General features: G+C 56.3%; 10 protein-coding genes across 10 annotated transcripts; 6 read left to right on the top strand and 4 right to left on the bottom strand.

Annotated features, from left to right (window-relative positions):
• Positions 1-2,020: 2,020 nt before the first annotated feature.
• On the top strand, positions 2,021-3,105 carry P884DRAFT_275272 (protease; the record flags this gene model as incomplete). Its single annotated transcript, XM_069442827.1, has 3 exons — positions 2,021-2,437; positions 2,583-2,725; positions 2,808-3,105. The coding sequence occupies 3 exons, from the start codon at positions 2,021-2,023 to the stop codon at positions 3,103-3,105; spliced, it is 858 nt and encodes a 285-aa protein (XP_069300770.1).
• Positions 3,106-4,314: 1,209 nt separating this feature from the next.
• P884DRAFT_316213 (uncharacterized protein) lies at positions 4,315-7,795 on the top strand. The gene has a single exon (XM_069445279.1). The coding sequence runs from the start codon at positions 4,738-4,740 to the stop codon at positions 7,501-7,503; it is 2,766 nt and encodes a 921-aa protein (XP_069300771.1). The 5' UTR covers positions 4,315-4,737; the 3' UTR covers positions 7,504-7,795.
• Positions 7,796-8,438: 643 nt separating this feature from the next.
• On the bottom strand, positions 8,439-11,198 carry P884DRAFT_237428 (histone deacetylase RPD3-like protein). The gene is made up of 4 exons (XM_069440036.1): positions 10,566-11,198; positions 10,180-10,480; positions 9,568-10,109; positions 8,439-9,516 (listed from the first exon to the last, which is right to left on the bottom strand). The coding sequence occupies exons 1-4, from the start codon at positions 10,773-10,775 to the stop codon at positions 8,626-8,628; spliced, it is 1,944 nt and encodes a 647-aa protein (XP_069300772.1). The 5' UTR covers positions 10,776-11,198; the 3' UTR covers positions 8,439-8,625.
• Positions 11,199-11,797: 599 nt separating this feature from the next.
• Positions 11,798-12,953, top strand: P884DRAFT_267335 (JAB1/Mov34/MPN/PAD-1 ubiquitin protease-domain-containing protein; the record flags this gene model as incomplete). Its single annotated transcript, XM_069442098.1, has 3 exons — positions 11,798-11,860; positions 11,932-12,185; positions 12,257-12,953. 3 exons carry the CDS (start codon positions 11,798-11,800, stop codon positions 12,951-12,953), a joined length of 1,014 nt encoding a protein of 337 aa, XP_069300773.1.
• A 93-nt stretch (positions 12,954-13,046) lies between these two features.
• P884DRAFT_316231 (uncharacterized protein) lies at positions 13,047-15,054 on the top strand (the record flags this gene model as incomplete). The annotated part of the gene is made up of 2 exons (XM_069445280.1): positions 13,047-13,713; positions 13,840-15,054. The coding sequence occupies exons 1-2, from the start codon at positions 13,372-13,374 to the stop codon at positions 15,052-15,054; spliced, it is 1,557 nt and encodes a 518-aa protein (XP_069300774.1). The 5' UTR covers positions 13,047-13,371.
• A 754-nt stretch (positions 15,055-15,808) lies between these two features.
• Positions 15,809-17,485, bottom strand: P884DRAFT_267337 (uncharacterized protein; the record flags this gene model as incomplete). Its single annotated transcript, XM_069442099.1, has 4 exons — positions 15,809-16,622; positions 16,709-16,777; positions 16,859-17,116; positions 17,250-17,485. The coding sequence occupies 4 exons, from the start codon at positions 17,483-17,485 to the stop codon at positions 15,809-15,811; spliced, it is 1,377 nt and encodes a 458-aa protein (XP_069300775.1).
• A 1,509-nt stretch (positions 17,486-18,994) lies between these two features.
• Positions 18,995-20,388, bottom strand: P884DRAFT_267338 (Vta1 like-domain-containing protein; the record flags this gene model as incomplete). Its single annotated transcript, XM_069442100.1, has 4 exons — positions 18,995-19,886; positions 19,936-20,063; positions 20,128-20,234; positions 20,280-20,388. The coding sequence occupies 4 exons, from the start codon at positions 20,386-20,388 to the stop codon at positions 18,995-18,997; spliced, it is 1,236 nt and encodes a 411-aa protein (XP_069300776.1).
• Positions 20,389-20,961: 573 nt separating this feature from the next.
• On the top strand, positions 20,962-22,521 carry P884DRAFT_267339 (uncharacterized protein; the record flags this gene model as incomplete). The annotated part of the gene is made up of 2 exons (XM_069442101.1): positions 20,962-21,111; positions 21,175-22,521. 2 exons carry the CDS (start codon positions 20,962-20,964, stop codon positions 22,519-22,521), a joined length of 1,497 nt encoding a protein of 498 aa, XP_069300777.1.
• A 307-nt stretch (positions 22,522-22,828) lies between these two features.
• P884DRAFT_297265 (3' exoribonuclease family, domain 1-domain-containing protein) lies at positions 22,829-23,777 on the bottom strand (the record flags this gene model as incomplete). Its single annotated transcript, XM_069444501.1, has 2 exons — positions 22,829-23,342; positions 23,452-23,777. The coding sequence occupies 2 exons, from the start codon at positions 23,775-23,777 to the stop codon at positions 22,829-22,831; spliced, it is 840 nt and encodes a 279-aa protein (XP_069300778.1).
• A 2,122-nt stretch (positions 23,778-25,899) lies between these two features.
• Positions 25,900-26,793, top strand: P884DRAFT_297266 (uncharacterized protein; the record flags this gene model as incomplete). The annotated part of the gene is made up of 1 exon (XM_069444502.1): positions 25,900-26,793. The coding sequence occupies one exon, from the start codon at positions 25,900-25,902 to the stop codon at positions 26,791-26,793; it is 894 nt and encodes a 297-aa protein (XP_069300779.1).
• Between the last annotated feature and the right edge of the window lie 134 nt (positions 26,794-26,927).

Here is a 26,927-nt window from a genome sequence, read left to right on the forward strand (position 1 = left end):
ATCCTTTCTCTTTGGAGTCCAATCTCTGATTTTTCTCACTTGTTTTCTTGATACGAGAAAACTATAATGACCCTATCCTGCGGCATTAATTCACAGTTGGCAAGGTTCGGGATATATAACTAGAGAGGCTCTGGCGTGCTATAGCATAGCGGTGTAGGAATAATGGTAATAATCATAATTATCATCTGTTTAGAGAATTACTACGTATGATGATTTGCCTAAGCCGTCTGAAATAGGAAATAGGAAAGTCCCCACTTAGATGACTTGTCATTGTTTTACACTGCTTCAGTTATGGATGAGGAATCGTAAGCGGATTGCGTGCTCAGGCACCTAGATACTCCAGGAACTGGTCAGCCCCGATGACCATCATCAGGCAATTATTGAGCGGATATCCTTCTCTCCGCCAACAGCTAGTTGGTTTGAACGACCTGATAGGACATGTTCAGTGGTATCCAGAAATAAAATCATGGCTGGCTCGCATGGTTTGCGGGTCTTCAAACCCTGGCGCACTAATTAATTAGACATTCTCGTTGGGCATGGCGGTTTGCGAACAGTCAAACCGCTCTTCAGCAATAACTATTGCCAAATCGCTCGAAATTCAGAAAACAAAAATGGCCATTTGATTGCTTCGCATATCATTGAGCAACCCATCAACCATGGCGCGACACGTTTTGGCCGAGGTCAATACCACACTCGTTGTCCGCCGGCTGGTATTTCGGAGGATATGTGTTTCAAAACAGGGCCTTGGAATACATACGGGGATACCGACCGGCATATGGCAGTAGAGTTCTCGGGAAACACCAGGAAAAAAACTATCCATGCACGTGGATGGAATATGGGCACCTCCCCTGGTTCACACCCAGAGACAAAGAGCATTATCGGACGAACCAATCTACAGGGGCCTGACACGCATTTCTACTCCCCCTTCCACCTTGATTGATGGTGTCGGGAGGAGGTACGGGGCAAGGCACTGACGAGGCTACACTAGTGTATTGGCTTCTGTTGCGAACATGGAGGCAAAGAGGCGGTCGACCGGCCAATGAGCGAAGATCGCGCAATCTCGCATTGTCCACGGATTCTTTGCTGTCGGCATGAGAAGCGGGACTGTAATTTTCGGGCCCTTTCCGGGGACCGCAACGGCCCGGCGAGGATGTTGTGGGTATCTTGAGAGGACTCTCTCCCCAGTCATGCCATTGGGCACCAACTGCAGAAAAAGAATAAGCTCCGAATCCCACGGAGATAATAAGTACCTTCGCGGTTATTGGTTCTGGTATACAGTACGGATTACAGAAAAACTGGTCAGTTGGTGTGGCAAGTCGACCCAAAGGTTTGGTAGTTATCGGTCTGGTCAATCACAGCCGTTTTCAGAACACGCGAGCATGCAGCGAAGGTGCCGAGACCATTCCGGCCCGCCGTGGCCGGAATGCCTGTGGTTATTTTCGGACACAACCCTGTCCTGCTGTAGTAACCAGAACCCGCTACCCCCCCGAAGGGATCGTGGGGTGGCAGAAATGCAACGCTAGACGCGTTAGCCAGCGAAATCAATCACTACGGAAGGGGGCAAACCTGGATTGCTCGAGGCGCACTGACGGGAACGTTACCACTGCAAACTTCCGGAGCCCAATCAGTGAGCGGCCGAAATAGGGAGTGGAACCGAGAAATTCGCAGTTTTTGGAAGAGCCGTCCGTCTTAGCACGCCAGGGCGAAGATGGATTAGGATGGTTTTTAATGGCCTCCAACAACCCCCCCCCCCCCCAGAGTGCCCGAGTCCCACATCTCGGGAGGGCCGCTTTCGGTTTGCCGCTGGTGACTTCTCTCTGCGTCGGTCGTTGTCGATCACCCTCTGCGCCTCGTTTGTGCAGCACATCCGCAGCCCCGTGGACGGAATACTACTACAAAAGTCTGGCCAGAGAAGAAGATCCCTACACAGTAAATTTCCCGTCGCTGATCGACGACCAAGTCCCCGTCTTGCCAAGCGCTGATCAGCACCGTGTGAGCAAGCCGGTCCGGCCCCGACGCCATGTGGTCCATTGTCCGCTCCCTATCGCTCGCCTCGCTGATATCGTCGGCTTGCACGGTCACGGCGCAACTGAGCTTCGTGGCGAGCGTCAAGCAGCACGGCAAGGAGGTCGACGCGTCCAGCCTGAGCTTCGTCCGGATCCCGCCCCTGGAACGCCGCTGGCACGCGTCCCGACCCCGTCGAGGACAGAACAACAGGACGGTCGAGAGGGATGCCGTCAGCTACAGCGCCAATTGGTGCGGTGCGTCGCAGCACGCGGCCGACTCGGACGGCATCAAGAGCGTGCTCGGCTACTTCACCGCCCCGGACCTGACGCTGCGACCAGGCACGCCGGCGCCGCAGTTCGCCGCTGCATGGGTTGGGATTGATGGGGCCGCGTGCAACACCACCCTACTGCAGGCGGGCGTGACGACCATTGTAAGAACCAGGCCTGTGGTGATCCTGATGATTTTTTTGTTAATTTTTTTGGGTTTGTTTTGGGGGGGGGGGGGGGGGGGGGGAGGCCGAGACAAGCGGTGAACGATGATAAGACGGCGAACTAATTAACTAACCAATTCGCTAGGTCAACTCGGACGGGGGCCAGAGCGCTTCGGCATGGTGGGAGTGGTACCCAGAAGCTTCCTACACCATCAGCGGCCTCAAGGTCAAGGCGGGTGAGTGGATGTCGGTCAATATCACGACCAAGGATGCTTCAAGCGCCATTCTGTAAGTGCGGCAGGCCGGGGTGGGCGGGTGGGTTTCTTGGGTCGGGCGACAGCGATCTGACTGTTCCTGCTCTTCTTATCAGGGTCATCGAGAACGCGGATACTGGCACATCGGTCACCTTGGAGCTAAACAACGGCCCGCAGCTGTGCCGCCGGGATGCCGAGTGGATCTTGGAGGATTTCTACGAATCGGGCAAGCAGGTTGCCTTGGCCAACTTTGCGGATCTGTGGTTCGTCGACTCCGGAGCGACAACGGTCGGCGGAAAGAACGTGGGCTTTGACGGGGCGACCATGGTGCACCTGCGGGACGAAAACGGCAACGTGCTGTGCTCGCCAGAGCCCTACGACAACTCCAACTTCGTAATCGTCTCGAAACCCTAGACGAGAGCGTGTAGGAGGTAACTTTGCTTGTTCTTCACCTTGATTCTTCTTTAGTAGAATTCGAGACTTGAGAGCAACGTCAAACGGCGTGCATTCGGAGAAATGCCACTTCCACATTTCAGATTCCAACGTTTTCGAGAATTGTGGGTCATGCTTCGGTGGCAAGTACCAAGTACGGATCCGTAGTACCTCCGTACCCTCGTAGAGTTTGAAGACGTACCTTGGTGTACCTTAGCTCAAGTACTCAAGTACGGAGGTGGTCTCGGGTGGTCGGTGCACTGTTCTTCATGCAACGCCTTCGTTACCTTGTGCCTGGCGGGCGCGGTGGCAGATTTTGCAGGGGAGCTTTTCGTGTGTGTGCCTGACATCCAATGGATCGGATGAGCCGCATCAACGAACATCAGCCCCTGACATCAACTACCCTGTTTTTTTCTGTGTTCATTCGAGCGCTGTCTCAGCAATCCCTGATCAAATCGCTGCACCGACATGCAACACGTGCATCATCGATGTTGTTTCAGCGCCAATCGGGCGGCAACCTGACATCTCCGTTGCCCTAGTTATCACCGACCCGCACCAACAGCCGCCAACGTTCGATGCATAATCCATAGTTTGTATCCTAACTAGCACTTACGCAAGCTAGCAATTCTCTAAGGGTCGCTTGGCAACATCCCGTATCAGTTTCGAGCAGGGTATGGCGCTATCGGAGCTCTCCTATTATGACTTGTTCACGGCGTGGCCGCGCGCTAGATGCACAAGGTGAGTTATCCCAACTTTGTGATGCAATCGATGCAACTGGTCTTGTGGCAATCGCTTACCGGCGTTTAACGTTAGATCGGATGCGAAACTTAATGGACCGGCTAACGCTTTACGTTTCGGCTGATGACGTTTGGTGGGGCTCACAGGATAGCAATCCCTCCTTTTCTGCTGGAAAAAAAAAGTTCGAAACTCGGAACCCAAACGGCCCACCAAGGTGGCGGAGGATAATGCAATCCTCTCAAGATACGAGCGCCCCATTTGTCCTTGGGCTCGAACAGAGGGCGGGTGGTAGTTATAATCAGGGACGACTCAGAACAGTCCTGGATTCGATGTTCTGGACCACAACGTTGCGGCCCCTTGGCCCTCCGAGCTAGAGCCGGAGCGCTCGACAACACCCCATCCTGAGCTCCATGGTCACAACCGGTTCCACTCCTCAGGGCAGCGGCAGGCTTCTTCTGGATGCCGCTTCTGCAGCGAGGATCTTGGGTCACGCGGGTCACGCCAACAAGAAGCCAGGTCACCGCACGCTTGTGCCGGGACTCTCGGATTCCGCAACTCCCTTCTCGCACACCTCTTCCTTGTGTCAATCCTTTTATTGATCCCTACCAATTGTTTATACTCCTTCTCCGAGCACGTCGATCCAGACTTCGACGACCTGCTTATCAGCCCCACCGACGTCAATCCAAATCTCTGTGGAACCAACTTTCTTGGGAAGGGCTCTATCAGGCGAAATCACGATCGAGCATAATCTCGAACTGGAGATTTCTCCTTTACATTCGTTTATAGTGCACTGCAATCCCTCCAGCCCGGCCACGACGATCACAGCCGCGTATACGGGATCAGGGGTTCACCCTAGTGACGGGTCTTGCCGCAGCGATGGCGTCGCCGCCTGCACCCGGACTCCAAACGACGCCGGGCGATGATGGCCGTGAGCAGCGACGGGACCTTTCTCCTCCAGCCCCCCTGCCGCCAAAGGGCAAGGAGAAGAAGAGGGTTGGCTTTGCCAGCGACAGGCAGGCTCCGCCAAATAGTCTGGGCAGCCCACTCCATCCCCCACAGGGCGAACCGGAGAATGATGCCCAGGATTACTTCTCCTTCACGCCGTCTCCAAACAGCAACGGGTCCACGCCTTTGCATCCTGAAGGCCTAACCAGGCGACCGTCTGTCGATGAGGCAGAGCTGGCTGCTGCTGTCGCCCGATACTTTGAGGGCGAGCAGACCGGCGGCCGGGCTGAAAGCCAGGCCGGTCCCAGCCGACCCCGTCCAGTGCTTCGAAAATCATCAGCCGTTGCGACGCCGGACGAGATGCCGACCGCTCCCCACAGATCCGAGGTTGAAGCAAAGCACCGGGCTGACCGACTCGCTTATGACGTCGGGACCTCGTCTGTTCCCGTGTCAGGCAGGAGTTCGGTCGATTCAGGGAGAGGAGCGGTAGATCATGATGATCAGTTGCTCGACCAGGCAGCCTCCGGTGCGCAAGGCTTGGGAGCGGAAGGAGACTCGGAGATGCTCAGACGGCGTAGAAACGCACACCTCGAGGCCGACGAACTCGTCAAGGCTCACCGGCGCCGCAAAAGCCCACTGATCAACTCGTTCTTCCCCCCCAGATCGGGCACTGCTACTCCCGTCGAGCACGATGTGGAATATGTGCCCCCTCCCCCGACGTACAAGGGAGGAATTTTGGGCACCTTGCTCAAACTTTACAATGCCGAAGACAAATACGGCTCGGCATACACCGATTCCAGCGCCGCAAGCACGCCCGGGAGCTCTCCGCCGACGTCTAGGTCGAGCACACCGAAGCCAGATAGCCGCCGTTCGCGACCGCGGGCGGCACAGTCGTCGAGCACCTTGGCGGGCCTTATGGAATCGTCTTTCGTGTTCGCCGCTCCGGGTTCCAGCAAGGACATCTCCGAGGCCGTCTCCGAAAAGGTGAAGCAGGAGGCCAGCAAGTCGAGGAAGACGGCCAAGTCCAAGAAGAAAGCGGAAGAATACCGGATCAAGATCCACATCGCTGAGATCATCAACCGCCATACTTACCTCCTCAAGCTATGCAGGGCGCTCATGACCTATGGTGCCCCAACCCACCGGCTCGAGGCGTACATGAGGATGTCGGCTCGTGTCCTCGGCATCGAGGGCCAGTTCCTATATCTCCCGGACACCATGATCATCTCATTCGACGACAGCAACACACACACCACCGAAGTCAAGATTGTGCGCGCGGGCCAGGGCCTGGACTTCGGCCGGTTGCGGGACGTCCACGAGATCTACAAGGAGGTGGTGCACGATCGCATCAGCGTCGACGAAGCGACAGCACGTCTAGACGAAATCACCGCGCGCAAGCCGAAATTCCCCGTTTGGTTGCGTATCATCCTCTACGGGATCGCCTCAGCAATGGTTGCCCCTTTCGGCTTCGAGGGGCGCTACATCGACATGCCAATCTGCTTCATCCTCGGCTGCCTGGTGGGGTTCTTGCAGCTCTACCTGTCTCCCTCGAACGAGCTGTACGCCAACGTTTTCGAGATTACTGCGGCGGTGGCGACCTCGTTCCTGGCCCGCGTCTTCGGCTCGATACGGGGCGGCACACTCTTTTGCTTCTCGTCCCTCGCCCAGGCATCCATCGCCTTGATTCTGCCGGGCTACATGGTGCTCTGCGCGAGCTTGGAGCTGCAGAGTCACCAGTTGGTGTCAGGCTCCGTTCGCATGGTGTACGCCCTCATTTACACCCTCTTCCTCGGGTACGGCTTCACCATCGGATCGGTCATCTACGGATACATGGACAGCAACGCCGTCAGCGCCGTGCACTGCTCGGTCGGCGACAGCTGGTACACCAAGCGGCCGCCCGAGAACTACTACCTCCTTTTCGTCTTCCCCTTCACCCTCTGCCTCTGCTTCATCAACCAAGCCAAATGGAAGCAGACGCCCGTGCAAGTCTTCATCTCCCTAGCCGGCTTCTGCGTCAACAACTTCTCCTCCCGCTTCTTCAAAGGCAACGGCATCGTCCCGAGTTCTCTCGGCGCCTTCACCATCGGCGTCCTCGCCAACCTCTACTCCCGCCTCGGCCGCTACACCCAGAACTGGCTCTTGGACATGTGGGAGCACCAAGTCGAGCCGCGCCTCTACCGCCTCGCCGGCAAGCGTCGCCCGCCCCACTCGCCATACTATAACTGCCCGCCTGCCGTCGACTCGGACGAGACCATCTCGAACCAGAAAACCCACGCCGCGGGCGACTTGGAGATGGGAGGAGGAGCCATGAAACCGCAGGCGGCGGCGCGGGGGGCCCCCGCCCCGCGCGCCCGCCACATCGGCTACGGCCTCGCGGCGGCCGCCATGCTGCCCGCCATCTTCGTGCAGGTCCCCTCGGGCCTGGCCGCCAGCGGCTCGCTGCTGAGCGGCGTGACGAGCGCGGACCAGATCGTCCGGAACGAGACCCTCCTCGCCAACGGCACCGTCGTCAACGGAAACATGTCCGTGGCCGCCACATCCCAGTCAGGCGGCGGCGGCGGCGGGGATCTGAACAACTCGGCCTTCAGCGTCCTCTTTAGCGTCATCCAGGTTGCCATCAACATCTCGGTGGGGCTCTCGTTGAGTGCTCTGTTGGTATATCCTTTTGGAAAGAGAAGAAGCGGGCTCTTCAGTTTCTGAGGTGCGATGATGGAATGCTATCATTCGTTAATTTCTTTTTGTGGTTCGTTCTGTTGTTGTTGGAGCAACGGGGAAGGAGAAACAAGGGGTTGGCGATGGTCGGGGCCTGGAGCTTCGTTTTCCTTGGGATTGTCATTGATTCATCTTTGGATTGCTGATTCGGATTGCATGCCGCGGTGAAAAAAAATGGTTCTGTTCGGTTCTTGCTGCATCATCTCATCGGGTTGGGATAGAATGGGGAAAATTTATAGCGAAGCGGCGTTTTCACGATATACATTCATATAGACAGCATTACTTTCTTTTTTTTTTCCTTTTTCTTTCTTTTCTTTCTTTTCTTTTCTTCTTTTCTTTTTTTCTTTTTTTTTTTTCTCTTTTTGGTTTCCCTAGCAGAATTAAGCATGGGATAGATTTCGGACACATAAGAGACAAAACCAGGGGTAATAGAGACGTGGTCGTAAGGCGACAAACACAACTCGGGGAGACCTTGCAACGTGACGACAAGAAGGGGCTGGGATCAGGGGAGAAACTAATTGCGTACCCGCACATAGCTCGCATTGACTAGGGCATAGTAACAGCCAAGCAACTGTCGTGTCTGGACGACCACTTCCGTATGAGGTAGCGTAGAGTTAATGCTGTCGGTTTAGGAAGGTTGAGCTGAAGTTGGACCTTAATTACCCTAGACAATATCTCGAGTTAGTGACATCCCGTCACTATAGTATGAGCTAGTTTGATGACAACCTCGCGAGTCAAAGCGCCGTTCCAAAACTGGCGATGACTCGTACCATCAACCAAGTGGATGTGTGGTCAGTTTGTTGTGGACCTCTCTCAGTTGCGCTCTTTACGGCGGGGCTTTACGGCGGGGAACGGCAACTGAGACAAGGCAGCTGAGGTGGAAATACACGGGAGTTCATGAAGCGAAGGGAGAAGCGGAGGCAGCCGCAGATGTGAAAAGCATCCCATAATGGTATAATGCAAGGTTGTTAGCTAAAGACAGAAACACCGATCCGAAATGCAAACCTAAAGCCGCCAAATCCTGCTCCGATCCCTGCCTTCCTAAAACGCCGTCGCAAAACCACCTTACGTGACTGATCTATAGACATCGGCTGCAGCGGGGCGCCGAGCCTAGGCCTTAGCCTCCTCACCATCCTCTTTCTTCTCGGCGGCGGCGGCGGCGGCGGCGGCATTGTCGCCGGAGGTCTCGGCAGCCGGAGTCTCCTCGGCCGGCTTGGCTTCGGTTTTGCCGACAGCCTCCGGAGAGTCGGAGGTGCGAGACTTCGTGGCGGGAGCTTCGCCCTCCTCGGCAGCCTTGGCCGTGCTCTCCGGAGCAGGGCTCTTGGCCGGCTCCGCCTCGGCCGCCGTGATACCCTCAACCTCTTCGCGCTTAATGGCGGTTTCGGCCTCCTTGTCCTCAGCAGGGGCAGCCTCAGTCATATCGATGTCGCCATCACCGTCAGTCTTCGCCTTCTCGGTGTCCGCAGGCTTCTCGGAGGCATCAGGATTCGGCGCCTCCGTCTGGGCCGCCTCGGTCGATGCCTCAGCCATTGTCTCGTCAATCATGGTGTCGTCGTTATCGGCAGCCGGTTCAGCGGCAGGCTCCGGGGGGGTAGCAACACCGCTGTCAATCTCCATGGTATCGTCATCTTTAGTGGTGTTGCGGAACGTGGTCTCCTGGCGAGAACGGCCGTTGGCCTTGTAGACGCCATTGGCGCGAGCGATGTCCTCATCGTCAGACTCCTCAAACTCGTCCTGGCGTTGCACGCGCTTCTCCCACTGGCGCTGGGTCACGCGGACATCCGGGTTCTCATCCTCGTCGCGGTCATCAAGCTCAGCCTCCTGCTCGTCGGTCATGCCCATGCTCTGGCGAGGGACATCCTGCATCTGAACAGAGGGAGCATGGGCGGTTTTCTTGAGATTCTCGATGACCGCAATCTTGATCTTCTCCAGGTACTCAGGACTGTTCGCATTCTCCATGTTGGACGCCCTCACATCGAGCTCGTAATCAGGCCCATAGTACTGCGACAGTCAGCGTCAAGTACAACAGGTGATCTAGACGACTAGACTTACGTTGTAATACTCGTTGTAGGGAAGGACCGGGTCCATCTCCACACCAACCAGCCGGCCCGTTTCGTAAGCCCACGTGCGGGCAACGTTGCGCATGGTGTAGCCACCGCCGCCGAGGACCAGAGTAGGCAGACCAAAACTGCGTACAAAGTTGACGCAGTTGGCATGGCCACGCATGCTCAGGTTGAAGCAGCCCAAACGGTCGCCAGACAGACTGTCGCCGCCACACTGCAAAACGACTGCTTCGGGCTGATAGTATTTCATGACCGCTTCGATGACAGGCTCGAAGATGGTCCGGTACGTGACGTCGTCAATGCCGTCTCGCAGGGGAAAGTTGACAGCATAGTGCTTGCCATTGCCGATGCCGATATCGCGGAGCTCACCGGTGCCGGGGAAGTATTCGCCATACTTGTGGAACGAGACTGTCATGACACGGTCGGTCGTGTAGAAAGCTTCCTCTACGCCATCGCCATGGTGAACATCAATGTCGACGTAGAGCACGCGTTTCTTGAAGCGGAGTAACTCGAGAATGGCGAGCACAATATCTGTAGATGGAGGGATTAGCTTGAGTTGCGTGCAATCGACTATCACAAAGCTGTCGCCACGAGCACGTACCATTGACGTAGCAGAACCCGCTGGCTTCGCTCTTCTTGGCGTGATGCAGACCGCCGGCCCAGTTGATTGCAATGTCACACTTTTCGCGATTAAGACGAGCAGCGCCTTCCATGCTGCCGCCGGCGCTGATGCCGCAGAATTCAAACAGGCCGTCAAATACCGGGCAGTCATCGCCGACATTGTATTTGCCTTGCTCCCGCATGAAGCTGTCCATATTGTCCGGGGTAACTTTCTGCAAGAATTCGATGTATTCATCGGTGTGGAACTGCGTCATCTCCGACGTGACTGCAGGCTTAGCCCGCTGTTGCGAAGCAAATTAGGAAGAAAAAAAGAGAACTTGGTCAGCATTTGTGTGTGCCTGACGACGAGCACGGAGGTCGACTTACGTAGATCTCGAGGAACTTGTAAACATCGTAATTCATAACCAGGCTGTGCGCGAGACGAATACGGTGCGGCTTCATCGGATGGCCGGTCACGTAGGCATAGTTGCCAATGTCGGAGTCGTAAAAGTAAGCCACCCTCTTCTTGTCATTATTGACAATCGTGTAAAGCGGTCGGGTGCGCTCGACCCCCGACATATCCGTGGTTCTCGGCATGGTGTTGGTGATGGCTGGTGTCTCGCTGGCAACAATAGCAAAAGCGCTGTCGACGGCTTCGGTAATTCGGGTGTCGAGGTCAGCGGCAACCGCGTTCCAGGCAACGGGGTCGAAAAAAACCTGGCCGGGCCTTGGCTTTGTGTGCGAAGACTGCCGCGCGGGTCGACTCGTGCTCGGTCGGTTGCTATGCTGGTAGTTGTCACTCAGCAAGTCGCCGGAGCCGGCGTTGGAATTGTTGCCGGCGTCAAGGTCGGTTCGATTGTCAGCTTCGTTGTCGGAATTGCTACCCTCAGCTTCGTCGTCGGAATCGTGATCAGAATCGTCGTCCGACTCCGCCAGAGGTACACTCCGTCTGTGACGTTTAATTAAGTTCAGGCGAGGATAGACTCTCCAGGGCTCGTGGAGGGAAAGGCGTTCGTAGTAGTAATCTTCCTCGGAATCCGAGTGCGCTTCTGAGGAACCTGCCGAAATAGTAGAGTGGTTTGAGCGAGGAGAGCAGCCCTGCGCCCGCGAGGGCGAGGACGCGCTGGGCGAGCCAGGCATTTAGCGAGATCTTATCGCGTGCTTGACGCGGATTGGCTGGTTCAACGGGTGGTTCGTGCGCTGATGTTGGTAATTGGATCGGTTAATCTTCGGAGTTTTACATGCAAGGCTGTGAGTCTCTGTGGGCAAGCTTCTGGTGGGGCGGTGAATGTGGGGCAAGGCCGTCGGATCATGAACGCACAGCGATGCACAAGCCGAGATTAGGTAATCCCGCTGCAGGCTGCCAGGGCTTTCGTCAACAACAACTGCTGGCAGCTCCAGGTGCCAACGAGCGGCAGCGGCTATCAGCTCCAGATCGCAACGAAACCACCACTCCTACCCACCTTCCCTTGCTTACCATCATTTCATCAAACAAGCCACAGGGCTCCTAGGGCCGAGGGATATTTACGCGTTCAGCCATTTCTATCTCGCGACTCGTCCAGCACACACACTTCGAGTCTACCCTTGTGCCCCTCTCGTCGCAGTTCAGTCCCGCAATCATGGAGCGATTCAGGAACCTGTTGGGCGGCGGTATGAGCTTGGGAGGTGCTGCTCCGGGAACGGTATGTCGATGTGCATCGCCTCATTTCTAGCCGGTCTAGCACAGCATCGACTCACAAAGCCGAAATTGCAGGACAACACCAACCTCATCGATAATTCCGAGACCGTCCACATCTCCTCCCTCGCCCTGCTCAAGATGCTTCGACATGGTCGCGCCGGTGTACCGATGGAAGTCATGGGCTTGATGCTGGGCGAATTCGTTGATGATTTTACCGTCCGCGTGGTGGACGTGTTTGCTATGCCCCAGAGCGGTACTGGTGTCAGCGTAGAGGCCGTCGACCCGGTCTTCCAGATGAAGATGATGGACATGCTGCGGCAAACCGGCAGGTACGTTTCCAAGATGGCCAGCCCTCTTTGCTTGAATGACTTTTTTTTAACACGCGCTTCTATCTATCCAGACCCGAGTCCGTGGTTGGCTGGTACCACTCTCATCCAGGGTTTGGCTGCTGGCTGTCTTCAGTCGACATCAACACACAACAAAGCTTCGAGCAGCTCACCCCTCGCGCGGTCGCCGTCGTCGTCGATCCGATTCAGTCAGTCAAGGGCAAAGTCGTCATTGATGCGTTCCGCCTCATCAACCCACAGTCCCTGATGATGGGCCAAGAACCCCGCCAGACGACGTCCAATCTGGGTCACTTGAACAAACCTTCGATTCAGGCGCTTATCCACGGGCTCAACCGCCACTACTACTCCATCGGAATCAACTACCGGAAGACGGCACTGGAGGAGAACATGCTGATGAACCTGCATAAGCACCCGTGGACGGATGCCCTGCAGATGGAAGACTTCCGGGCCGAGGGCCAGCGGACCAAGGAGCGGCTTCAGCGGCTCGTCAGCCTCGCCGAGGGTTACGAAAAGAGGGTCAAGGAAGAGACAGAGCTCACCAAGGAGCAATTAAAGACGCGCTACGTCGGCAAGCTGGATCCCAAGAAGCACCTGGAGGATGTCGGGCAGCAGTTGATAGAGGACAATATCGTGGCCGTGTCGAGGCAGATGATCGACAAGGAAGCGACGATGGCGAAAAAGGACGCGCCAGGCGGGCCGAATGGCCAGCCGAATGGCGACCAGATGGAGGTGGAGGAAGAGGAACTCTGAAATGAGGACAACTTCAGCATACCCTCGGGGCGAGCAGCGATGACTTGGGGCCAGGCGTTGTATGACTAGGCGTTTTCGGGCAAGGCAAGGGGATCAAAGTGCGAACCTTTGTATACTGATGCATTCCGGCGCCCCATCGACCGGCTGCTTTGATCCATTGCATATGTGCTTTGGCATGAACCGGCATGATTGGCCATTCCTGTCGGGCTGGTTCTGGTAAGTTCTTTGGAACATGCCCCTTTGTTCCCGACTCAAGGCGGCAGAAGAATCATCCACAAGCGGATTGTTTTCGAACCACTGTGTTTAGCTCACGCCCTTCATCCGCTTGTAAGGATATAAATGTTAGCCAAGACGGTTCATTCATCGCCGTATTCGATTCCTTGAGGTTACGCTCTATCCGATTCAGAGGTGTTCAAACATGTTGCGAGACATTCTCAGGAGGATAGCGTATGCACTCAGCCGGATGGCCTGCCCTAAGCAGGAACACCGCACGCCTCTGGACGACGGCTCGCCCTTTTTCTATGCCAGAGCAGCCCAGGAGACAGACATGGACAAGCAGCCCGGGGTTGTCTCGGAGATGCGCCGTGCCGCTCTCTCAGATACAACAAGTAACCGTGATCTTGCAAGGCACGAAGGGGGCGTACTGCAGCGGTGCAGCGCCGTACATAATCCTATCCGTGACATGGAAGAAGCAGCGGTCCGTACATCCACCTCGGGCGAAATAAGCCTACCACGGCGGCGGACCAGAGAGGGGGACCCCGTAACAAGCATGCGCCGAAACCACCAACCACATCCAAGGGCTTCAACAGGCCATTCCCCAATCACCCCAATCATCGCCACAAGGGATTCACTCGAGACCAGACACCCGAGAACAAGGCACGGCCAGGTTCCCTACCCCCATCCACCACCACCACCACCACCACAACACTCGGCCCCCAGCCCTCCCATCATCCGTTCCAGCTCCCCAGTAAGAACACCCCCTACCGCCGTGACCCTTCCGAGGAGGAGCAGGAGGACCAGAGCCACTACCGCCCTCCCGCGCCTCTCCAGCACCCCGCTGACCCCGGAGACGCTCAGGCCCCTCCTCGACAGCTTCGACCGGGCGCTCCACCACACCCACTACGCCGTGTGCGGGCACGCCGCCCTCGTGGTGTGGGGCTACCGCCCCGATTCCGCCGCCGCCGCCGCCGATTCCGCCGCCGCCCCAGCGAAGGGGTCGACGACGACGACGACGACGAGGATGCCGGCGCACGTGAGCATCGTCTGCCCGGCGGCCGGGAGGCGGGCGATCCTGGGATGGGCGAGGGCGGTCGGCTGGGGGGTGTACGCGCCGGACGGGTCTGCGGCGGCGGCTTGGTCCAGTTCGTCTGGTAATACTCCTCCCCTTCCTCCCCCCTTTCCTTCTTCCTCTTCCTCTTCGTCCTCGTCCTCGTCATCGTCTTCGTCTTCGTCTCCCCGTCCTGCCTCGTCATCATCTCGGACTTTGGCTGGTGGCGGGGAGGTGATCGGCGTCCCCGTGCCCGGGTCCTCGCCGGCCGTTGTGGTGGGCTTCAGGCTGAGGACGGTGGAGGACGCGGTGTGGCACCGGCTGGAGAGGGTCAGGCCGCGCGACGTGGGACCGCCGTATGCCGCGTGGCCGGGGGAGAGGATGGGTAGTACGGGGGCGCAGGTCCTGGCCGTGCCGACGCTGCTGGACGAGGTCGCGCGGGCGTGGTACTCGTGCGCGGTGAGGCGCGGGGAGGTCGGTCGCGGGCGGGAGAGGTACATCGCCGGCTTGCTCTTCTGGTTCCTGGGACGGCTGGCGGGGGACGCCCAGCGCGGCAGGCGGACCACGGCCGGGTGGGAGCCGCTGACGCCGCGGGACGTGCCGAACCTGACGTGCCGCAAGTTCTGGACCGCCTTCGTGGGCCAGTACCGCGACGCCCGCGGCCTGCTGGCCAGCTGCGGCCTGTATCCGGTTGCGAGCGCTGCTGAAGAAGATGATGGCGACGGAAGGCCAAAGGCGTCACCCCCAAACTCACTGGTCCAGCTTCTGCGCCGCCTTGACAGTTCAAGGCCGTCTCGAAGGGTGAAGCGGGAATTATGCTGTGACGTGCAGTGAAGAGAAGGAAAGGATGAAGACGACGCGACGAAGCCATATTACTTGGAACCATATTTAATTACGTGTTTGTTTGATTGGTAAGTGATGAGTTCAGTCACTATTTAGATTAATAGGGGAAAATAATAACTACGAGAGGTCGATCAACAGACAAAACTATGGCATTGTTGAGCAGCTCTGCAAAGGGCTGATCCACGTCGTACGCGGTACTGACATTTTCGTCACGCGTTAGCACAGCTTGTCAAGTTTACGTCCCTTCAGCGTACCCGTTCATCATCAAGGAAAAGGGGGGGGGGGGAGAGTGGAAAGAACTCGGGCGGGAAGCAAAAGACCAAGGCACCGGACACCGTAGACGACGAGATCGACCGTCTCGGGATGGCTGTTTGTTATTCTTCTTATATATCCACGGTGCTGTTTCTGGGGCAGGGGCTTGGACTCTTGACCTCCACGTCAGGGTCACCTCCATCAGTCTGCCGTTGCATTAATTACTCAGTGTCGCTTGGGTGGTTTGTCATCGTCGGCATCCTGCACCCTTTCGGTACCCGTTCTGTAGCGTTCTGGCTAGCTCATGGCTGCTGTTCCCGTCAAAATTTACGTTGGTAGTAGATCATCATGGTTTATTGCTGGTGAATGTTTACCTCGGATCTTCCCTCTCGCTTCTTTAACTAGGGTCCGAACCCCCCCCCCCCCAAAACCAAGGGTGGTGGCATGAGGCGAGATATCCTAGGTAAGATAACTCGAACCCTTCCGAAACCCCTCACTGCGACTGGAGCACTTCGTCGTCGTCCTTCGGAATCCACACCATCCCGTCCTCCTCCTCCATCACGAGCACAGGGCGCGTCAGCTTCCTGGCCTTCCACCCGTGGCCACCATGCTTACGGTCCTCCTCCCCACCGTGCTCCCTCTTGACAACCTTGCCGTCTTTGCATTTGGTTCCGGCAGCCATCCTCTGGGGGACGGCCCAGCCCCAGTTGCACAGCCCGTATGTATCCTCGTCGAGGCAGACGAGCTCGCCGTGGGCGGCGCAGGCGACGGCCTGGTCGTCGGGCTTGTCGGCAGTGGGACGCGGCTGCGGGAGGACCGTTACGGTGCCGAGGTCGATGGACGTCGACGCGGCGACCTCGGTCGTCAGAGTGGACGGAAGCACCATCCAAGGAGGAGGAGGGGTCGCGCTCGAGCGAGGCACGGAGCCGGGAGACCCGCTGATGGGCTCGTTGGTGTGCGTCTCGATTTCCATGGCCGAGCTCTGATGATGCGTCGGCAAGGAGCGCGTCGAGCTCGCTGGGCCGTCCTGGCTGACGGGAACAGACTCAAAGACCGGGACTGACTGGGCAGCGGGGATCTGGGAGCAGTAGCCCGACGGTTTGTTCACAGGCTCGACCGGATCCTGAAGGACAAGACCGTATTTGCCCGGGTTGGGGAAGTTGACAACCACCTTGTCGGCCCGGATGCCCGTGATGCAGTTGGGAACTTCCGGGTCGTTGGGATAGTTGGCGATGAAGATGTCGGGCAGTTTCTCCATCTCCGTCTCGTCGCCGGTGCCGCCGGTGATATTGATTGGAGCGCAGTTCCTGGAAAGGCGGGTGGTAAGAAAGAGAGAATAAAAAGAAAAGAAGAATAAAAAAAGTCATGAACTCAATGATAATAAACCACTCACATGTACATCTCCTTGTTGCCCAGCTTGTTGAACCAAGTCCAAGCGAAAGTGGCCGGGCCGTTCTTGAGGCTGTCCAAGCGGGCAGTGTTAGCACCGAAACGAGGGATAATTGCCAAGTATATGGGCATGTATTGGTCGATAGGTACTCACAACTTGGGAATGGGAACAATGAACTGGCGAATGCAGTCAATGCCAGAGTCGTTGCCGCAGTGCTGGCTATCCTGGCGCATGTTCTTGTCCATAGCGACCGGCGCGAGATTGTGAGTCTCGTCGGTGAAGACGGTAGGGCAGCCGCCGATGATGCTGTAGATGGTCTTGAACTTGGCCGACTTGTCCCAGTCGCCGCCGTTGAAGGGCTCGTCGTAGGTGATGCTGAACTGGCAAGATCCGCCGCCATGCTGGCCCCCGCTGCCGAAGGATGTCAGTTCTTTCGCTTCCGGAACTCGACCGCTTCTTGAGAGAGGAAAATGAAAAGAAGAGGAGAGAAGAGAACAAATGTCGAGAGGGAGAGAAAACGATTGCGGACTCCAAATCGACTTACCCAGTAAAGTTCACCAGAGTCGCGCCGCCAGCCTCAACCAAAGTACGAGTGGTAAAACCGTACTGGTTGTGGCAGGGGAACGGATAGGAATCGCCGCTAAGGGGGTCGACTTGAAGCAGCGGTTGGATGTTCAGGTTGTACGGGGTCGGCGAATTCATGATCATGTGGCCGCTAGCTCCGCCGATGAGGAGCATCGCGACCCCGCCGGTCAGCGAGAAGACTGACGGCATCATCATTGCGGATTGTTAACTTGAAAGCTGGTCGTCGATGAGAGGGAAGGAGGAGTAATTGGGCGTAAAGTTGACGATTGTTGACACGCAGTAATTATGTGCAAGAGCGCGTTGATGGGGAAGAGTAATTAAGAAGTTGACAAATCGAAATTTCAAAGCATGTGTGCGAGAATCTCGAAAGGGCGAGAATTATTAACTATCCAGGAGGAAGCTGGCAAGTCTCTTCCAGTAATATAATATGACTGTTCGCGAACAGCTTCCTCATTCACTAATTACCCCCGGCAACTGCAATAATTAAGCTCTCTAGAGAAACCTGAAAAAGATGGGACAAAACCACCAATAGTTCGCGCTTGACTCTTACCAGATATTGCGAAACAAGATGGCCGATACTCGGGCGGCAGCCATAGAAGGTTCCCTCCTTCGTACGCGATCCAGGCCTCGTTCATACTCAAGCCGTGGAGCGCTGAAACGCACTGGCCGGTAGCCGGATCCCAGATCTTGATGTCTTTTGATCCCGACGCTAGCCAAGTCGAATGAATCGTACGACCAAGCCACGGCATTGGCAGGACCACGATGGCCCTCGAACGGGTATCATCCTCAGGACCAAGGAAAGCATTTACCAGAGCTTGTAAGCAAATGAAGCAGAGCCGAGGTCCTTTTTCACTGCAGGACCTTGTGGTGAGTTTGCTGGAGAGCCAACCGCACCGTCCTGGGTAATTAGAGTTACCCGCGGTCTTCGACTTTGCTGAATTCTTTCCGCTAATTAACTCTGAACCGTTTCCACCATCCTTGCCGGATGAATCATCGGACATGGCTTCCATAAGAACTTGGTACAAGTGACGGTCTTGTTTGGTGCTGCCCAAACGATCATACGGGGAAAGTTTATGATTGCATTTTTGGGTGTTCTTCGAGGGGCTGAAGGAGAAATGCCCGTGGATGTGATGCTGACTGATCCTTACGCCAATGGAAATGTACTCCGTAGGACCGCAATGAATGAATCCGCACTTGCCAGCTGCAACCTTTCTGTCCGTGCATTCCTGCGTCTCCTGAGCGCCACACGTACAATTCCACCGTTTCGCCTGTTCCGAGCTGAGCGAGCAAAGATATCTAGGCGCTTTGCGTATTTCCCTGATGCTGGCTGCGTCGATATTCTTAGAATGACACCCAACTTTCTTTTTTCTTGGGTAATTAAGTGACCGCTACCTTCTCTTGAATTCTGCCAGCATAGAACAGACGATAACCGGCATCCACGAACATTGCAGACTCTGGGGATGTGCCGACGGACCGTTACAGCGGCCATTACGAATTAGATAGATCATTGTGAAACAGCTCCCCGGACTGATTGGACAAGACCGAGTAAGGCGAATCATTGTTTCGCACGAGAGTCATCCGCCTACGTAAAGGGGACCCTGAGAGGCACCCCTGGGCGTCCAGACCACCAACTTCTCCGAGACCCACGCTGAAACTTCATCGAGTCCCATCGTTAGGTATCTCGTAGCGTCGTGGATCCAGCCCCTATGTCGCACCGAGCAGTTTCAACGCCTTGCGTAACTCAAGTACCGCCGTCGGCACGTCCTCAAAGTTGAGTGCCGATATAGCCCATCTTGCATGCTTCTGCGCCCCGGCTATCGCTGCCTCGTCCGTCACAAAGCCACCGCTTGGAGCCGGCGCAGGACCGGGAGGCGGTACTGCCGCGGGAGCTGTCGGCCTCGCCGGAGTCGCCGTTGGGGCCATTTGGGGGCGATAAGAATCGGCCGACAGCCCGGCTGGCGGCGACGCAATCGCAGCTGTGGGCGAAGAGTTTGCGGCAAACGTTGGCGGTGGGGTTGTCGCCGGCGCAGAAGGCTGTGACCATGTGGATGGAGCCCCCGTCGCTGGGCTAGGCTGAGACGGCGCCCAACCACCAGTCGGTGGGCCCGGAAGATCAGGTGGAGGCTGGAACTGATTCGATTGTTGCGGTGGAGGGGTGATTGACGCATTTGGCCCGAAATAACCAGACGATGCTGGCTGGCTTAGGTTCGTGGGAACACCTGGTAGTTGTAGCCCGCCATCCGACACTGGCGAAGGTTCGGCCGGAGCAGGGCTGTGCGGTAAAGATGTACGCGCCGCGCCCGCGTTGGGCATGTCAACATCAGGGACCTCTTCTATCGTCACCGGCCTCGGCCCTGAGCTTGTTGCTCCCGGGGTTTGTACCACAGGTGCGTTTGGATCCAGCGCAGGCGGGGGGGCCTCTTCGCGTTTCGGGTTTGACTCGTTTGGATCTTTTCCCTCTTTGATGGCTTTGACGATCCGCGCCGCATTCCATTTTGCGTACTTGATCTTCTGCTGAGTTTCTTGATCAACTGGACCCCAAATGTTCACGACGTGGAAGAAGGTTGCGGCCGCGTCGAAGGTTGTGGCGGTTTGTCTGGCCTCCAGTCAGCTGCGATCCATCCTTGGAGAACTCCCAGACATACTGAGTTACCCGTCCCGCTTTCACCACCCGTTCCGCTCGGTCTAGCGTTTCTTGTGCGAATTGTTCGACGTATGCCTGCCCGGCCGCATCATCGGTAATCGCATCTTCGTTCGCGTACTCAGCTTTTGTCTGTCCCAACATCGGCATCGGTCAGCGTCAATCAGTGATTGGTGATCCAAACGGGCGTGCAGACCTGCTCCAGCTTGTCTATCAACTTTGTTGTATAGTTCAAGATGGCTTCGTCCGCTGTGTGCAGCTGCTTCGCTAGGATTTGGTTGACGGCCCAGTATTCGCCTGTTGCTGTGAGAACCCGCCATATTCCCGCCTGACTCGCGCATCACATACACCAATAGGCCATGATAGGCTTCACGGTCTGAAGCTGGGCAGCCTTCGTGGCGCATTTCCAGATGTTGACGTCGGCCTGCCTCAGGGCAGGGGGAACCGTATCGGCCATGGCCAGAAGGAAGTGGGCTTGGCCAAGTTGAGAGTTTTCCGTGCCCGAAGGTGCACACTAAGTCAGGTCCTTTGTCGAGGAAGATATTACTATGTCTTCTCGCCTTGTTAGCTTAGAATAGAGTCGGTCTCGGGCGTGTACGGAGTACGGATTAGAGAGGGCTGCAGTGTTGCTCTTCCGTCCTCGTGCGATTGCAGGGCTCCTGTCCCCGCTAACTAAGCCCCACACACTGCGGTTATGAGGGGCAGGGAGCTTGGGGCGCTTGGCGCACTGGGCTTACCGTTCTGGATCGTTCTCGCGAGGATCGAGTGGCAACCAGCTTCAAAGCAGCATTGGAAATGTGTTCTTTTGCCGAACATGGAAACATGCCAGCCTGGAAACTCTCTTTTCGCCGTTTACTCCTGCCTTCTCGCCTCTGAGCAGATACAAAACACCCTCGCGCGTCCATAGCCCTTCCCCTCCCAATATATGAAGTAACACTTTTTCCTCCACCAATCTCTAAGACTTCGAGCCTGTGATAATCCGACTGGTCCGCAACTCTCTCCACGATTGCTGTAAGAGCCGGACTGCATCATGCACCACCCCACCCTCTGCGCTGTAGCAGTCGCCCTGCTGTCCGCGCTCCCTGGGGTGCAGGCAGGTCTCTACACCAAGAAATCACCGGTGTTGCAAGTGGATGCCAAGGACTACGATAGGCTGATCAACAAGAGCAACTACACTTCCGTAAGTTGGTGTCTCTTGTTTGTCCTGCAGCGCATCCCCTGTGCTGATCTTTGACCCCCCTAGATCGTCGAGTTTTATGCTCCATGGTGCGGGCACTGCCAGAACCTCAAGCCGGCTTACGAAAAAGTGGCCAAGAACCTCGAGGGTCTTGCCAAGGTTGCCGCCGTGAACTGCGACGATGACGCGAACAAGCCCCTCTGCGGGTCTATGGGCGTCCAAGGCTTCCCGACGCTGAAGATTGTGCGGCCAAAGAAGGGTGGAGGCAAGCCAATGGTCCAAGATTACCAAGGCCAGCGGACAGCGAGCGCTATCGTCGACGCCGTCGTCCAGCATATCAACAATTACGTGGTTAAGGTGGAGGACAAGTCGCTGGACAATTTCTTGGCCGACAAGGAGAAGCCCAAGGCCCTTCTCTTCACCGAAAAGGGTACTACATCGGCACTGCTCAAGAGCATCGCCATCGACTTCTTGGATGTCATCACCATCGGCCAGGTGCGAAACAAGGAAACCAAGACGGTCGAGACGTTCGGCATCGAGAAGTTCCCTACTCTGGTGCTCCTCCCCGGCGGCGATGCCCCGCACATTGTCTACGACGGAGAAATGAAGAAAGAGGCGATGGTCCAGTTCCTCTCACAGGCCGGGCAACCAAACCCCGAGTCGCCACCCAAGAGTAACAACAAGAAGGACAAGGAGAACGAGACTAGCAAGGCATCGGAGAAGTCAAAGTCCGCTTCGTCCAAAGCCTCGTCCGCCACTGCTGGGTCGGAGACGGAAACAGCAACACAGGAAGCCCCGGTCATTGTCGAGACAGCACTGCCGATTCCTTCTATTAACTCGCCGGAGAAGCTGATCAAGGAGTGCTTGACAGAAAAGTCCCACACCTGCGTGTTGGCCTTTACCTCCTCAAGCGAGGATGAAAAGGCCAAGAAGGCCCTCGAGAGTCTCTCGCAGTTGGCCTTCAAGTATGCTCAGGGCAAGCGCAACCTGTTTCCCTTCTACGAGGTTCCCAAGAGCAACGAAGGCGCAGCAAACCTCCTGAGGGCACTTGAGCTCATCGGCGACGTCGAACTCGTCGCCATCAACGCCCGACGCGGATGGTGGAGGCACTACGACGCGGCCGACTTTGGCATCGAGAGCGTTGAGAGCTGGATCGACGCGATTCGCATGAGCGAGGGAGTGAAGAAGAAGCTGCCCGAGGGCATCGTTGCAATTGCGGTGGAGGAGCCTACGTCAGCCGCCCCGGAGGCGTCGTCAGAGGCTCCCGATGCTACTGAGGCCGCCAACAGCGAGGAGGCCACCCCGGTCACCCCTGAGGCGAGCGGCGAGGCGGCGAGTGACTCCCCTGAGGCTGAGCCAACCCAGGCCGCTGGCTCCACTGCGGAGCCCGAAACGGCTCACGATGAGCTGTGATGTACGGAATAGTTACTCCATACTGTAGTGTAGTCTTCTTTATGAATTGGTTCGTTAGTGGACATAACATGGCGTTGTCGAAGTTGAAATCGAAACTCAGACAAAATTTAAAGAACCCAGGAAGACGTGCCGTGTAGATATGTGTGGGCGAGGCTGGGTATAAAATAAAAATAAAAATAAAAATAAAAATAAAACAAAAGGGTATCTCACCTGATTGCTCAGAACCGGAGGCCTGGATCTTCTTGTTTCGAACTGATGAACCAAAGTCCCAGTCCCATCCATCCACACGTCAACGTTATGCTCGTATTTAATCCATATCCATGTCATCCAACCCGACCCCTTTCTCCACCGTCCCCTCTCGTATCATCCGGCGTCCCTTGTCGCGGACGACGTGGTCTAGAATCTCCCTCATCTGCTTGCACCCGTCCACCCCAACGGCCAGCATGCCCTCCAGCCGGCTCACCTGGACCCTGCTCTCGCACACCAGCACCGCGACACGGTCGGTCTCGCCGAGCGTGGCCACCGTCAGCCCCGGCAGCTCCTGCTCCTCCTGGTGGTTCAGGTCCAGGAGCGGGTCGGCCCCCTCGTCATTGGCCGCGTATGTCGACGTCGACCCGGCGGTGCACGCGGTGACGTAGTCCGTCATGGGGATGCCCGCGTCGACGCAGGCCAGCGTCGCGGCGTTGATGAGCGCCGCGAGGAGCGAGCCGTCCTGCGAGAGGACGTGCAGGGAGATGTTGATCTGGCTGTGCGGGAAGAGATGCGTGTGCAGGCTGGCGGCGAGCGCATTGGCCACTGTTGAGGCGAGCTCGAGAGTGCGTCTGTTTGAGAGGGAAGTCTTGGTTAGCCACAGCGTCCCGTGTTGCCATGGTTTTTTTTTTTTTTCCTTGTTGCCCTTGACAGCCGGTAAATTGAGGAGGGGTAACGCACTTGTCATTTCTCCCATGCCGTTTGCGGTCGACTGAGCTGAATCCTGCTATCACGATCCCCACCACCACCTCTGCCTTGCCACCTGTGCCGCCGGCTCCGGCTCCTCCGCCGCCGGCGCCGCCACCAGCAGCGCCGCCGCGGCGAGGTCCGGGCTCACTAGGCCCCGTTACCACGCACATGACTTTGGTGTGACCCATCTCAAGATAGCTGGAGCCGTCGGCCGCTGCCTGGGTGCGAATTTGGGCATGTACACGGCGCAGTTCGTTCCATCTTCGTCCGTCGACGCGCAACAGCGCGAGGTTGTACGTTGACGTATCGAGGGGCATGGTGAAAGTTTTGCGGGCGGTTGAGATTAGTCAGATTTGGAGATCGTGCCGTGCCGTCGCGTAAACAGTTCCGTCTCTTCCCTTGCCTTGAAGCTCACCAGGCGGCCCCGCGCAATCCCGAGTCGCTCCGGGTTGTTTGGTGGGATCTTTGGGTCGGCGCGTAGTAGCCCGCTTTAGGGCTAGGCTACCCGGCAGATGATTGCCCAAGTTCGCCTTTCTTTGGGACCTGCGGTGGTAGAGTTAACAAGGCCAATATTGAGCTATGCTCGGAATAGTCAATCTACTTCTGGGTGCAGCTGGTGTCCTGACTTGTTTATTCAGTCGAGCTGCTCTCATCACCAGACCCAGAACGCAAAAAAAGACGGTGGGGCACACAGCAGGGCTCGGGCCACAAAAAGAGATGAACATCGCAGCATCGAAGCGCTAGTGTAATCTGTAGGTGCACATACACTACTGACTGGGGCTGTGGGGCTTTACGGAGTACTCTGAGTCGCATCCAGCAACGACAGAAAACGGAGAATGTGTGCGTGTACGTCCGTACTTCTACATTACCAGAAAAACCAGCGCAACGGGATTACCCATAACTAGTGCAGTGGACTACTTCGTACGAAATAACGAAACAAGACTTCCATGTATCTATGTTCACAAGTGTTTCTAGCAGGGAAGTCTTTTCCACTTTTCCTTCCCCGACGATCGATCTCTCCTTGCAATGTTCTTGTGATACCTTCTGTCTGTCATGTACCAGCGATTATCCTGGCGATTAGGCTGCTGGAGTTTGGGGGTAGGGGCCTGCAACTCAAAAGAAATTCAAAACGCCAATAGTTATAGTCCGATGGGGCCGAACATTGTCAGAGTGGCCGGTGTCTGGGCTTCAGTATAGATTAAAGACATCGCAAATACTGTCTGGTCCGGGGTCGCCATCTGCCGACCGCTTGTGTGCACTTCTGCAGGGTGTACAGATTAGTTAGTTAGGCCTCGCAACTGCCTGGTCTACACCGATGTAGTTCGTATTCCGTACCCAGTGCTCCACCTCAAGTACTGTATATAGATCTACCACGATACCTTTCATTGTCCAAGCGGTGAATCGGCGGGAGATGCTAACTAAGTCCTAGGTCCATGTTCGTATAAACAATAGGGATTACTGTATATCACTGCGCTTTTACTTTTTTTGTGGCATATACCTGGTATGTACTTGCGGTTTGTACTCCTAAATACCAAGTACCTGATATTGCACTCTCTACTTGGCACCAACCAAAGAGCAACGCGGCCTCTAGCAAAAAAACGTGTAACATGCAGCCAATGTAGTGACACATTTATATGTACTACGTGCAGGGGCATATTGTCCTCAACTTGGTATGTATACCTGTGCGGAAGAGTTACAGCTGTACTTAAATACACGAGTAGTGTATTCAATACCTCAGTGTCGTGGATCTAGTGTAGTTTGTAGTGGACACTCGATTATGGAATGAATACCGAGTACATCCGTACTCCATGCCTCATCATCAAAATGCGGTTAATACTAATAAAATCAGGGCAAGACGCGATGCAAGTGCGGAGTCAGGGGCACACTCTCGTTGCAGCCAATGACAACGAGAAGGGACCTGCATTGGCCGCGGCCTTGTTTTGCATATGGGTCAGCACAGCGAATCAAGCGGTCAGGGCGGAGAATCTCTCGGTTCTGGGCCCTCGCCCTCTCGGGAAACTAGCCAGGGGGACAGACTAGGGTCATTTGCGCTCGCCTCGCCCGGCTCATTTTAGGACCCTGCCTACCCCGTAGCGCCATCTTTCTTTTCTTTGTCCTCATCTTCCCTTCGATCAACTCTCTCCTTTCCTTTTGCAACTAACAACAGTCTTTCGATAACTTCGTCCGCTCTTTTCGAGATCTCGTATCTCAGTTCACTCTTTACATCGGTACGCACTTCGACATCCACTCTCTCAAGGCGTTCGCATTCCAGTTCCGGCGTCACTTTTCCACCTTTCGGCGTAGCACTACGAAATTACTCCGGATACCTGAACCGGTGGCCAGTGGATCATCTCTCGGGAGCATTCTCCACGGGACCAGGTTTCTCGGATAGACAACACACGATCTTGGGGCTTGATACGTTTCATTTTGGGCTTCACGATGCAGCTCAACCAGTTCCTCGTCCTTGCTGGTGTGCTCGGCGCCGCCGCACACCCGTCGGGCCACGCCCACCTTCACCGAAGCGCCGCGAAGCGCGACGTTCACGTCAAGAACATCCACAGCGTCGCCCCTCCGCCCCCGCCGGTTACCACCACCTCCAAGGCGGTCCCGACTCCGTCCCCGTCTTCGCCGCCGGCCCAGGATGTTGCGGATACCGGCAAGTCCAAGGTCAGCGAAGTCGAGACCAACGAGTACATTCCCTTCTGCAGCGGGTCGTCTAGGAAGGCGAAGCGTGTGACGTACGAGCAGATCATGTACACGGGCAACCTGGGCACTAGCGGCGGCTGCAAATGGAACTCCAACCTGATGGTCGTTCCCAACAGCATCGCCGACAAGTACGACTACGTCCAGACGTACACTAACGTCGCCGATGAGCCGTACCAAGTCGTCTGCGCGAACAAGATGGGCGCTGACGGCCAACTCACCGGCATGTTCAAGGTCGCCAGCCAACAGCCGCTCATCTTCACCCTCGAGCCTGGCGAGACCAAGACCGTGGTGGCGCAAGAGAACACGCAGGGCGTCTGTGCCTTTGCGCCGAATGAGGTTCCCCTTACCGAGAACGGCCAATACGCAGGCACCTGGGCCGAATTCGATTTTGCGAGCGAACCCAACAAGGGCTGGTCCGGCGGTGACTGCTCCTCTCTTGTTGCCCAGGCTGCGGATATGGAAGTTTTTGGCTGCCGCATGTCCCATAATGGCGTCGACTCGACAATTTACCCCGGCGGTGAAGCCGACAATGCGTACATCAAGGGCATGGAGGCGCTGGACGGCATCGGACTCAACATTCCTCCTGGCAAGGTTGAGATCGAGGTCAAGGTCGGCTTCTCTAAATAGATGGCGGTCCGATTATCGTTTCCCTCTCTTTGTCGCATTCTCCATGGCCGACGGTGTCGATCCGGCAAAGTATCACGGCACCTGATAGGGATTGAAAATTCTACTATTTGTGTGTATGGGTTGCTTCACGTTCG

Source organism: Thermothelomyces heterothallicus (genome assembly GCF_042370625.1).
Source record: "Thermothelomyces heterothallicus CBS 202.75 unplaced genomic scaffold P884_scaffold_3, whole genome shotgun sequence".
NCBI lineage: Eukaryota > Fungi > Ascomycota > Sordariomycetes > Sordariales > Chaetomiaceae > Thermothelomyces > Thermothelomyces heterothallicus.

Coding starts and splice junctions, on each gene's coding strand:
- P884DRAFT_316213 (XM_069445279.1), top strand. CDS start 4,738: ATGGCGTCGCCGCCTGCACCCGGACTCCAAACGACGCCGGGCGATGAT.
- P884DRAFT_237428 (XM_069440036.1), bottom strand. CDS start 10,775: ATGCCGAGAACCACGGATATGTCGGGGGTCGAGCGCACCCGACCGCTT. Junction 10,110..10,179: donor CGGGTTCTGCTACGTCAATG/GTACGTGCTCGT, acceptor CTCCATCTACAG/ATATTGTGCTCGCCATTCTC. Junction 9,517..9,567: donor CCTACAACGAGTATTACAAC/GTAAGTCTAGTC, acceptor TGACTGTCGCAG/TACTATGGGCCTGATTACGA.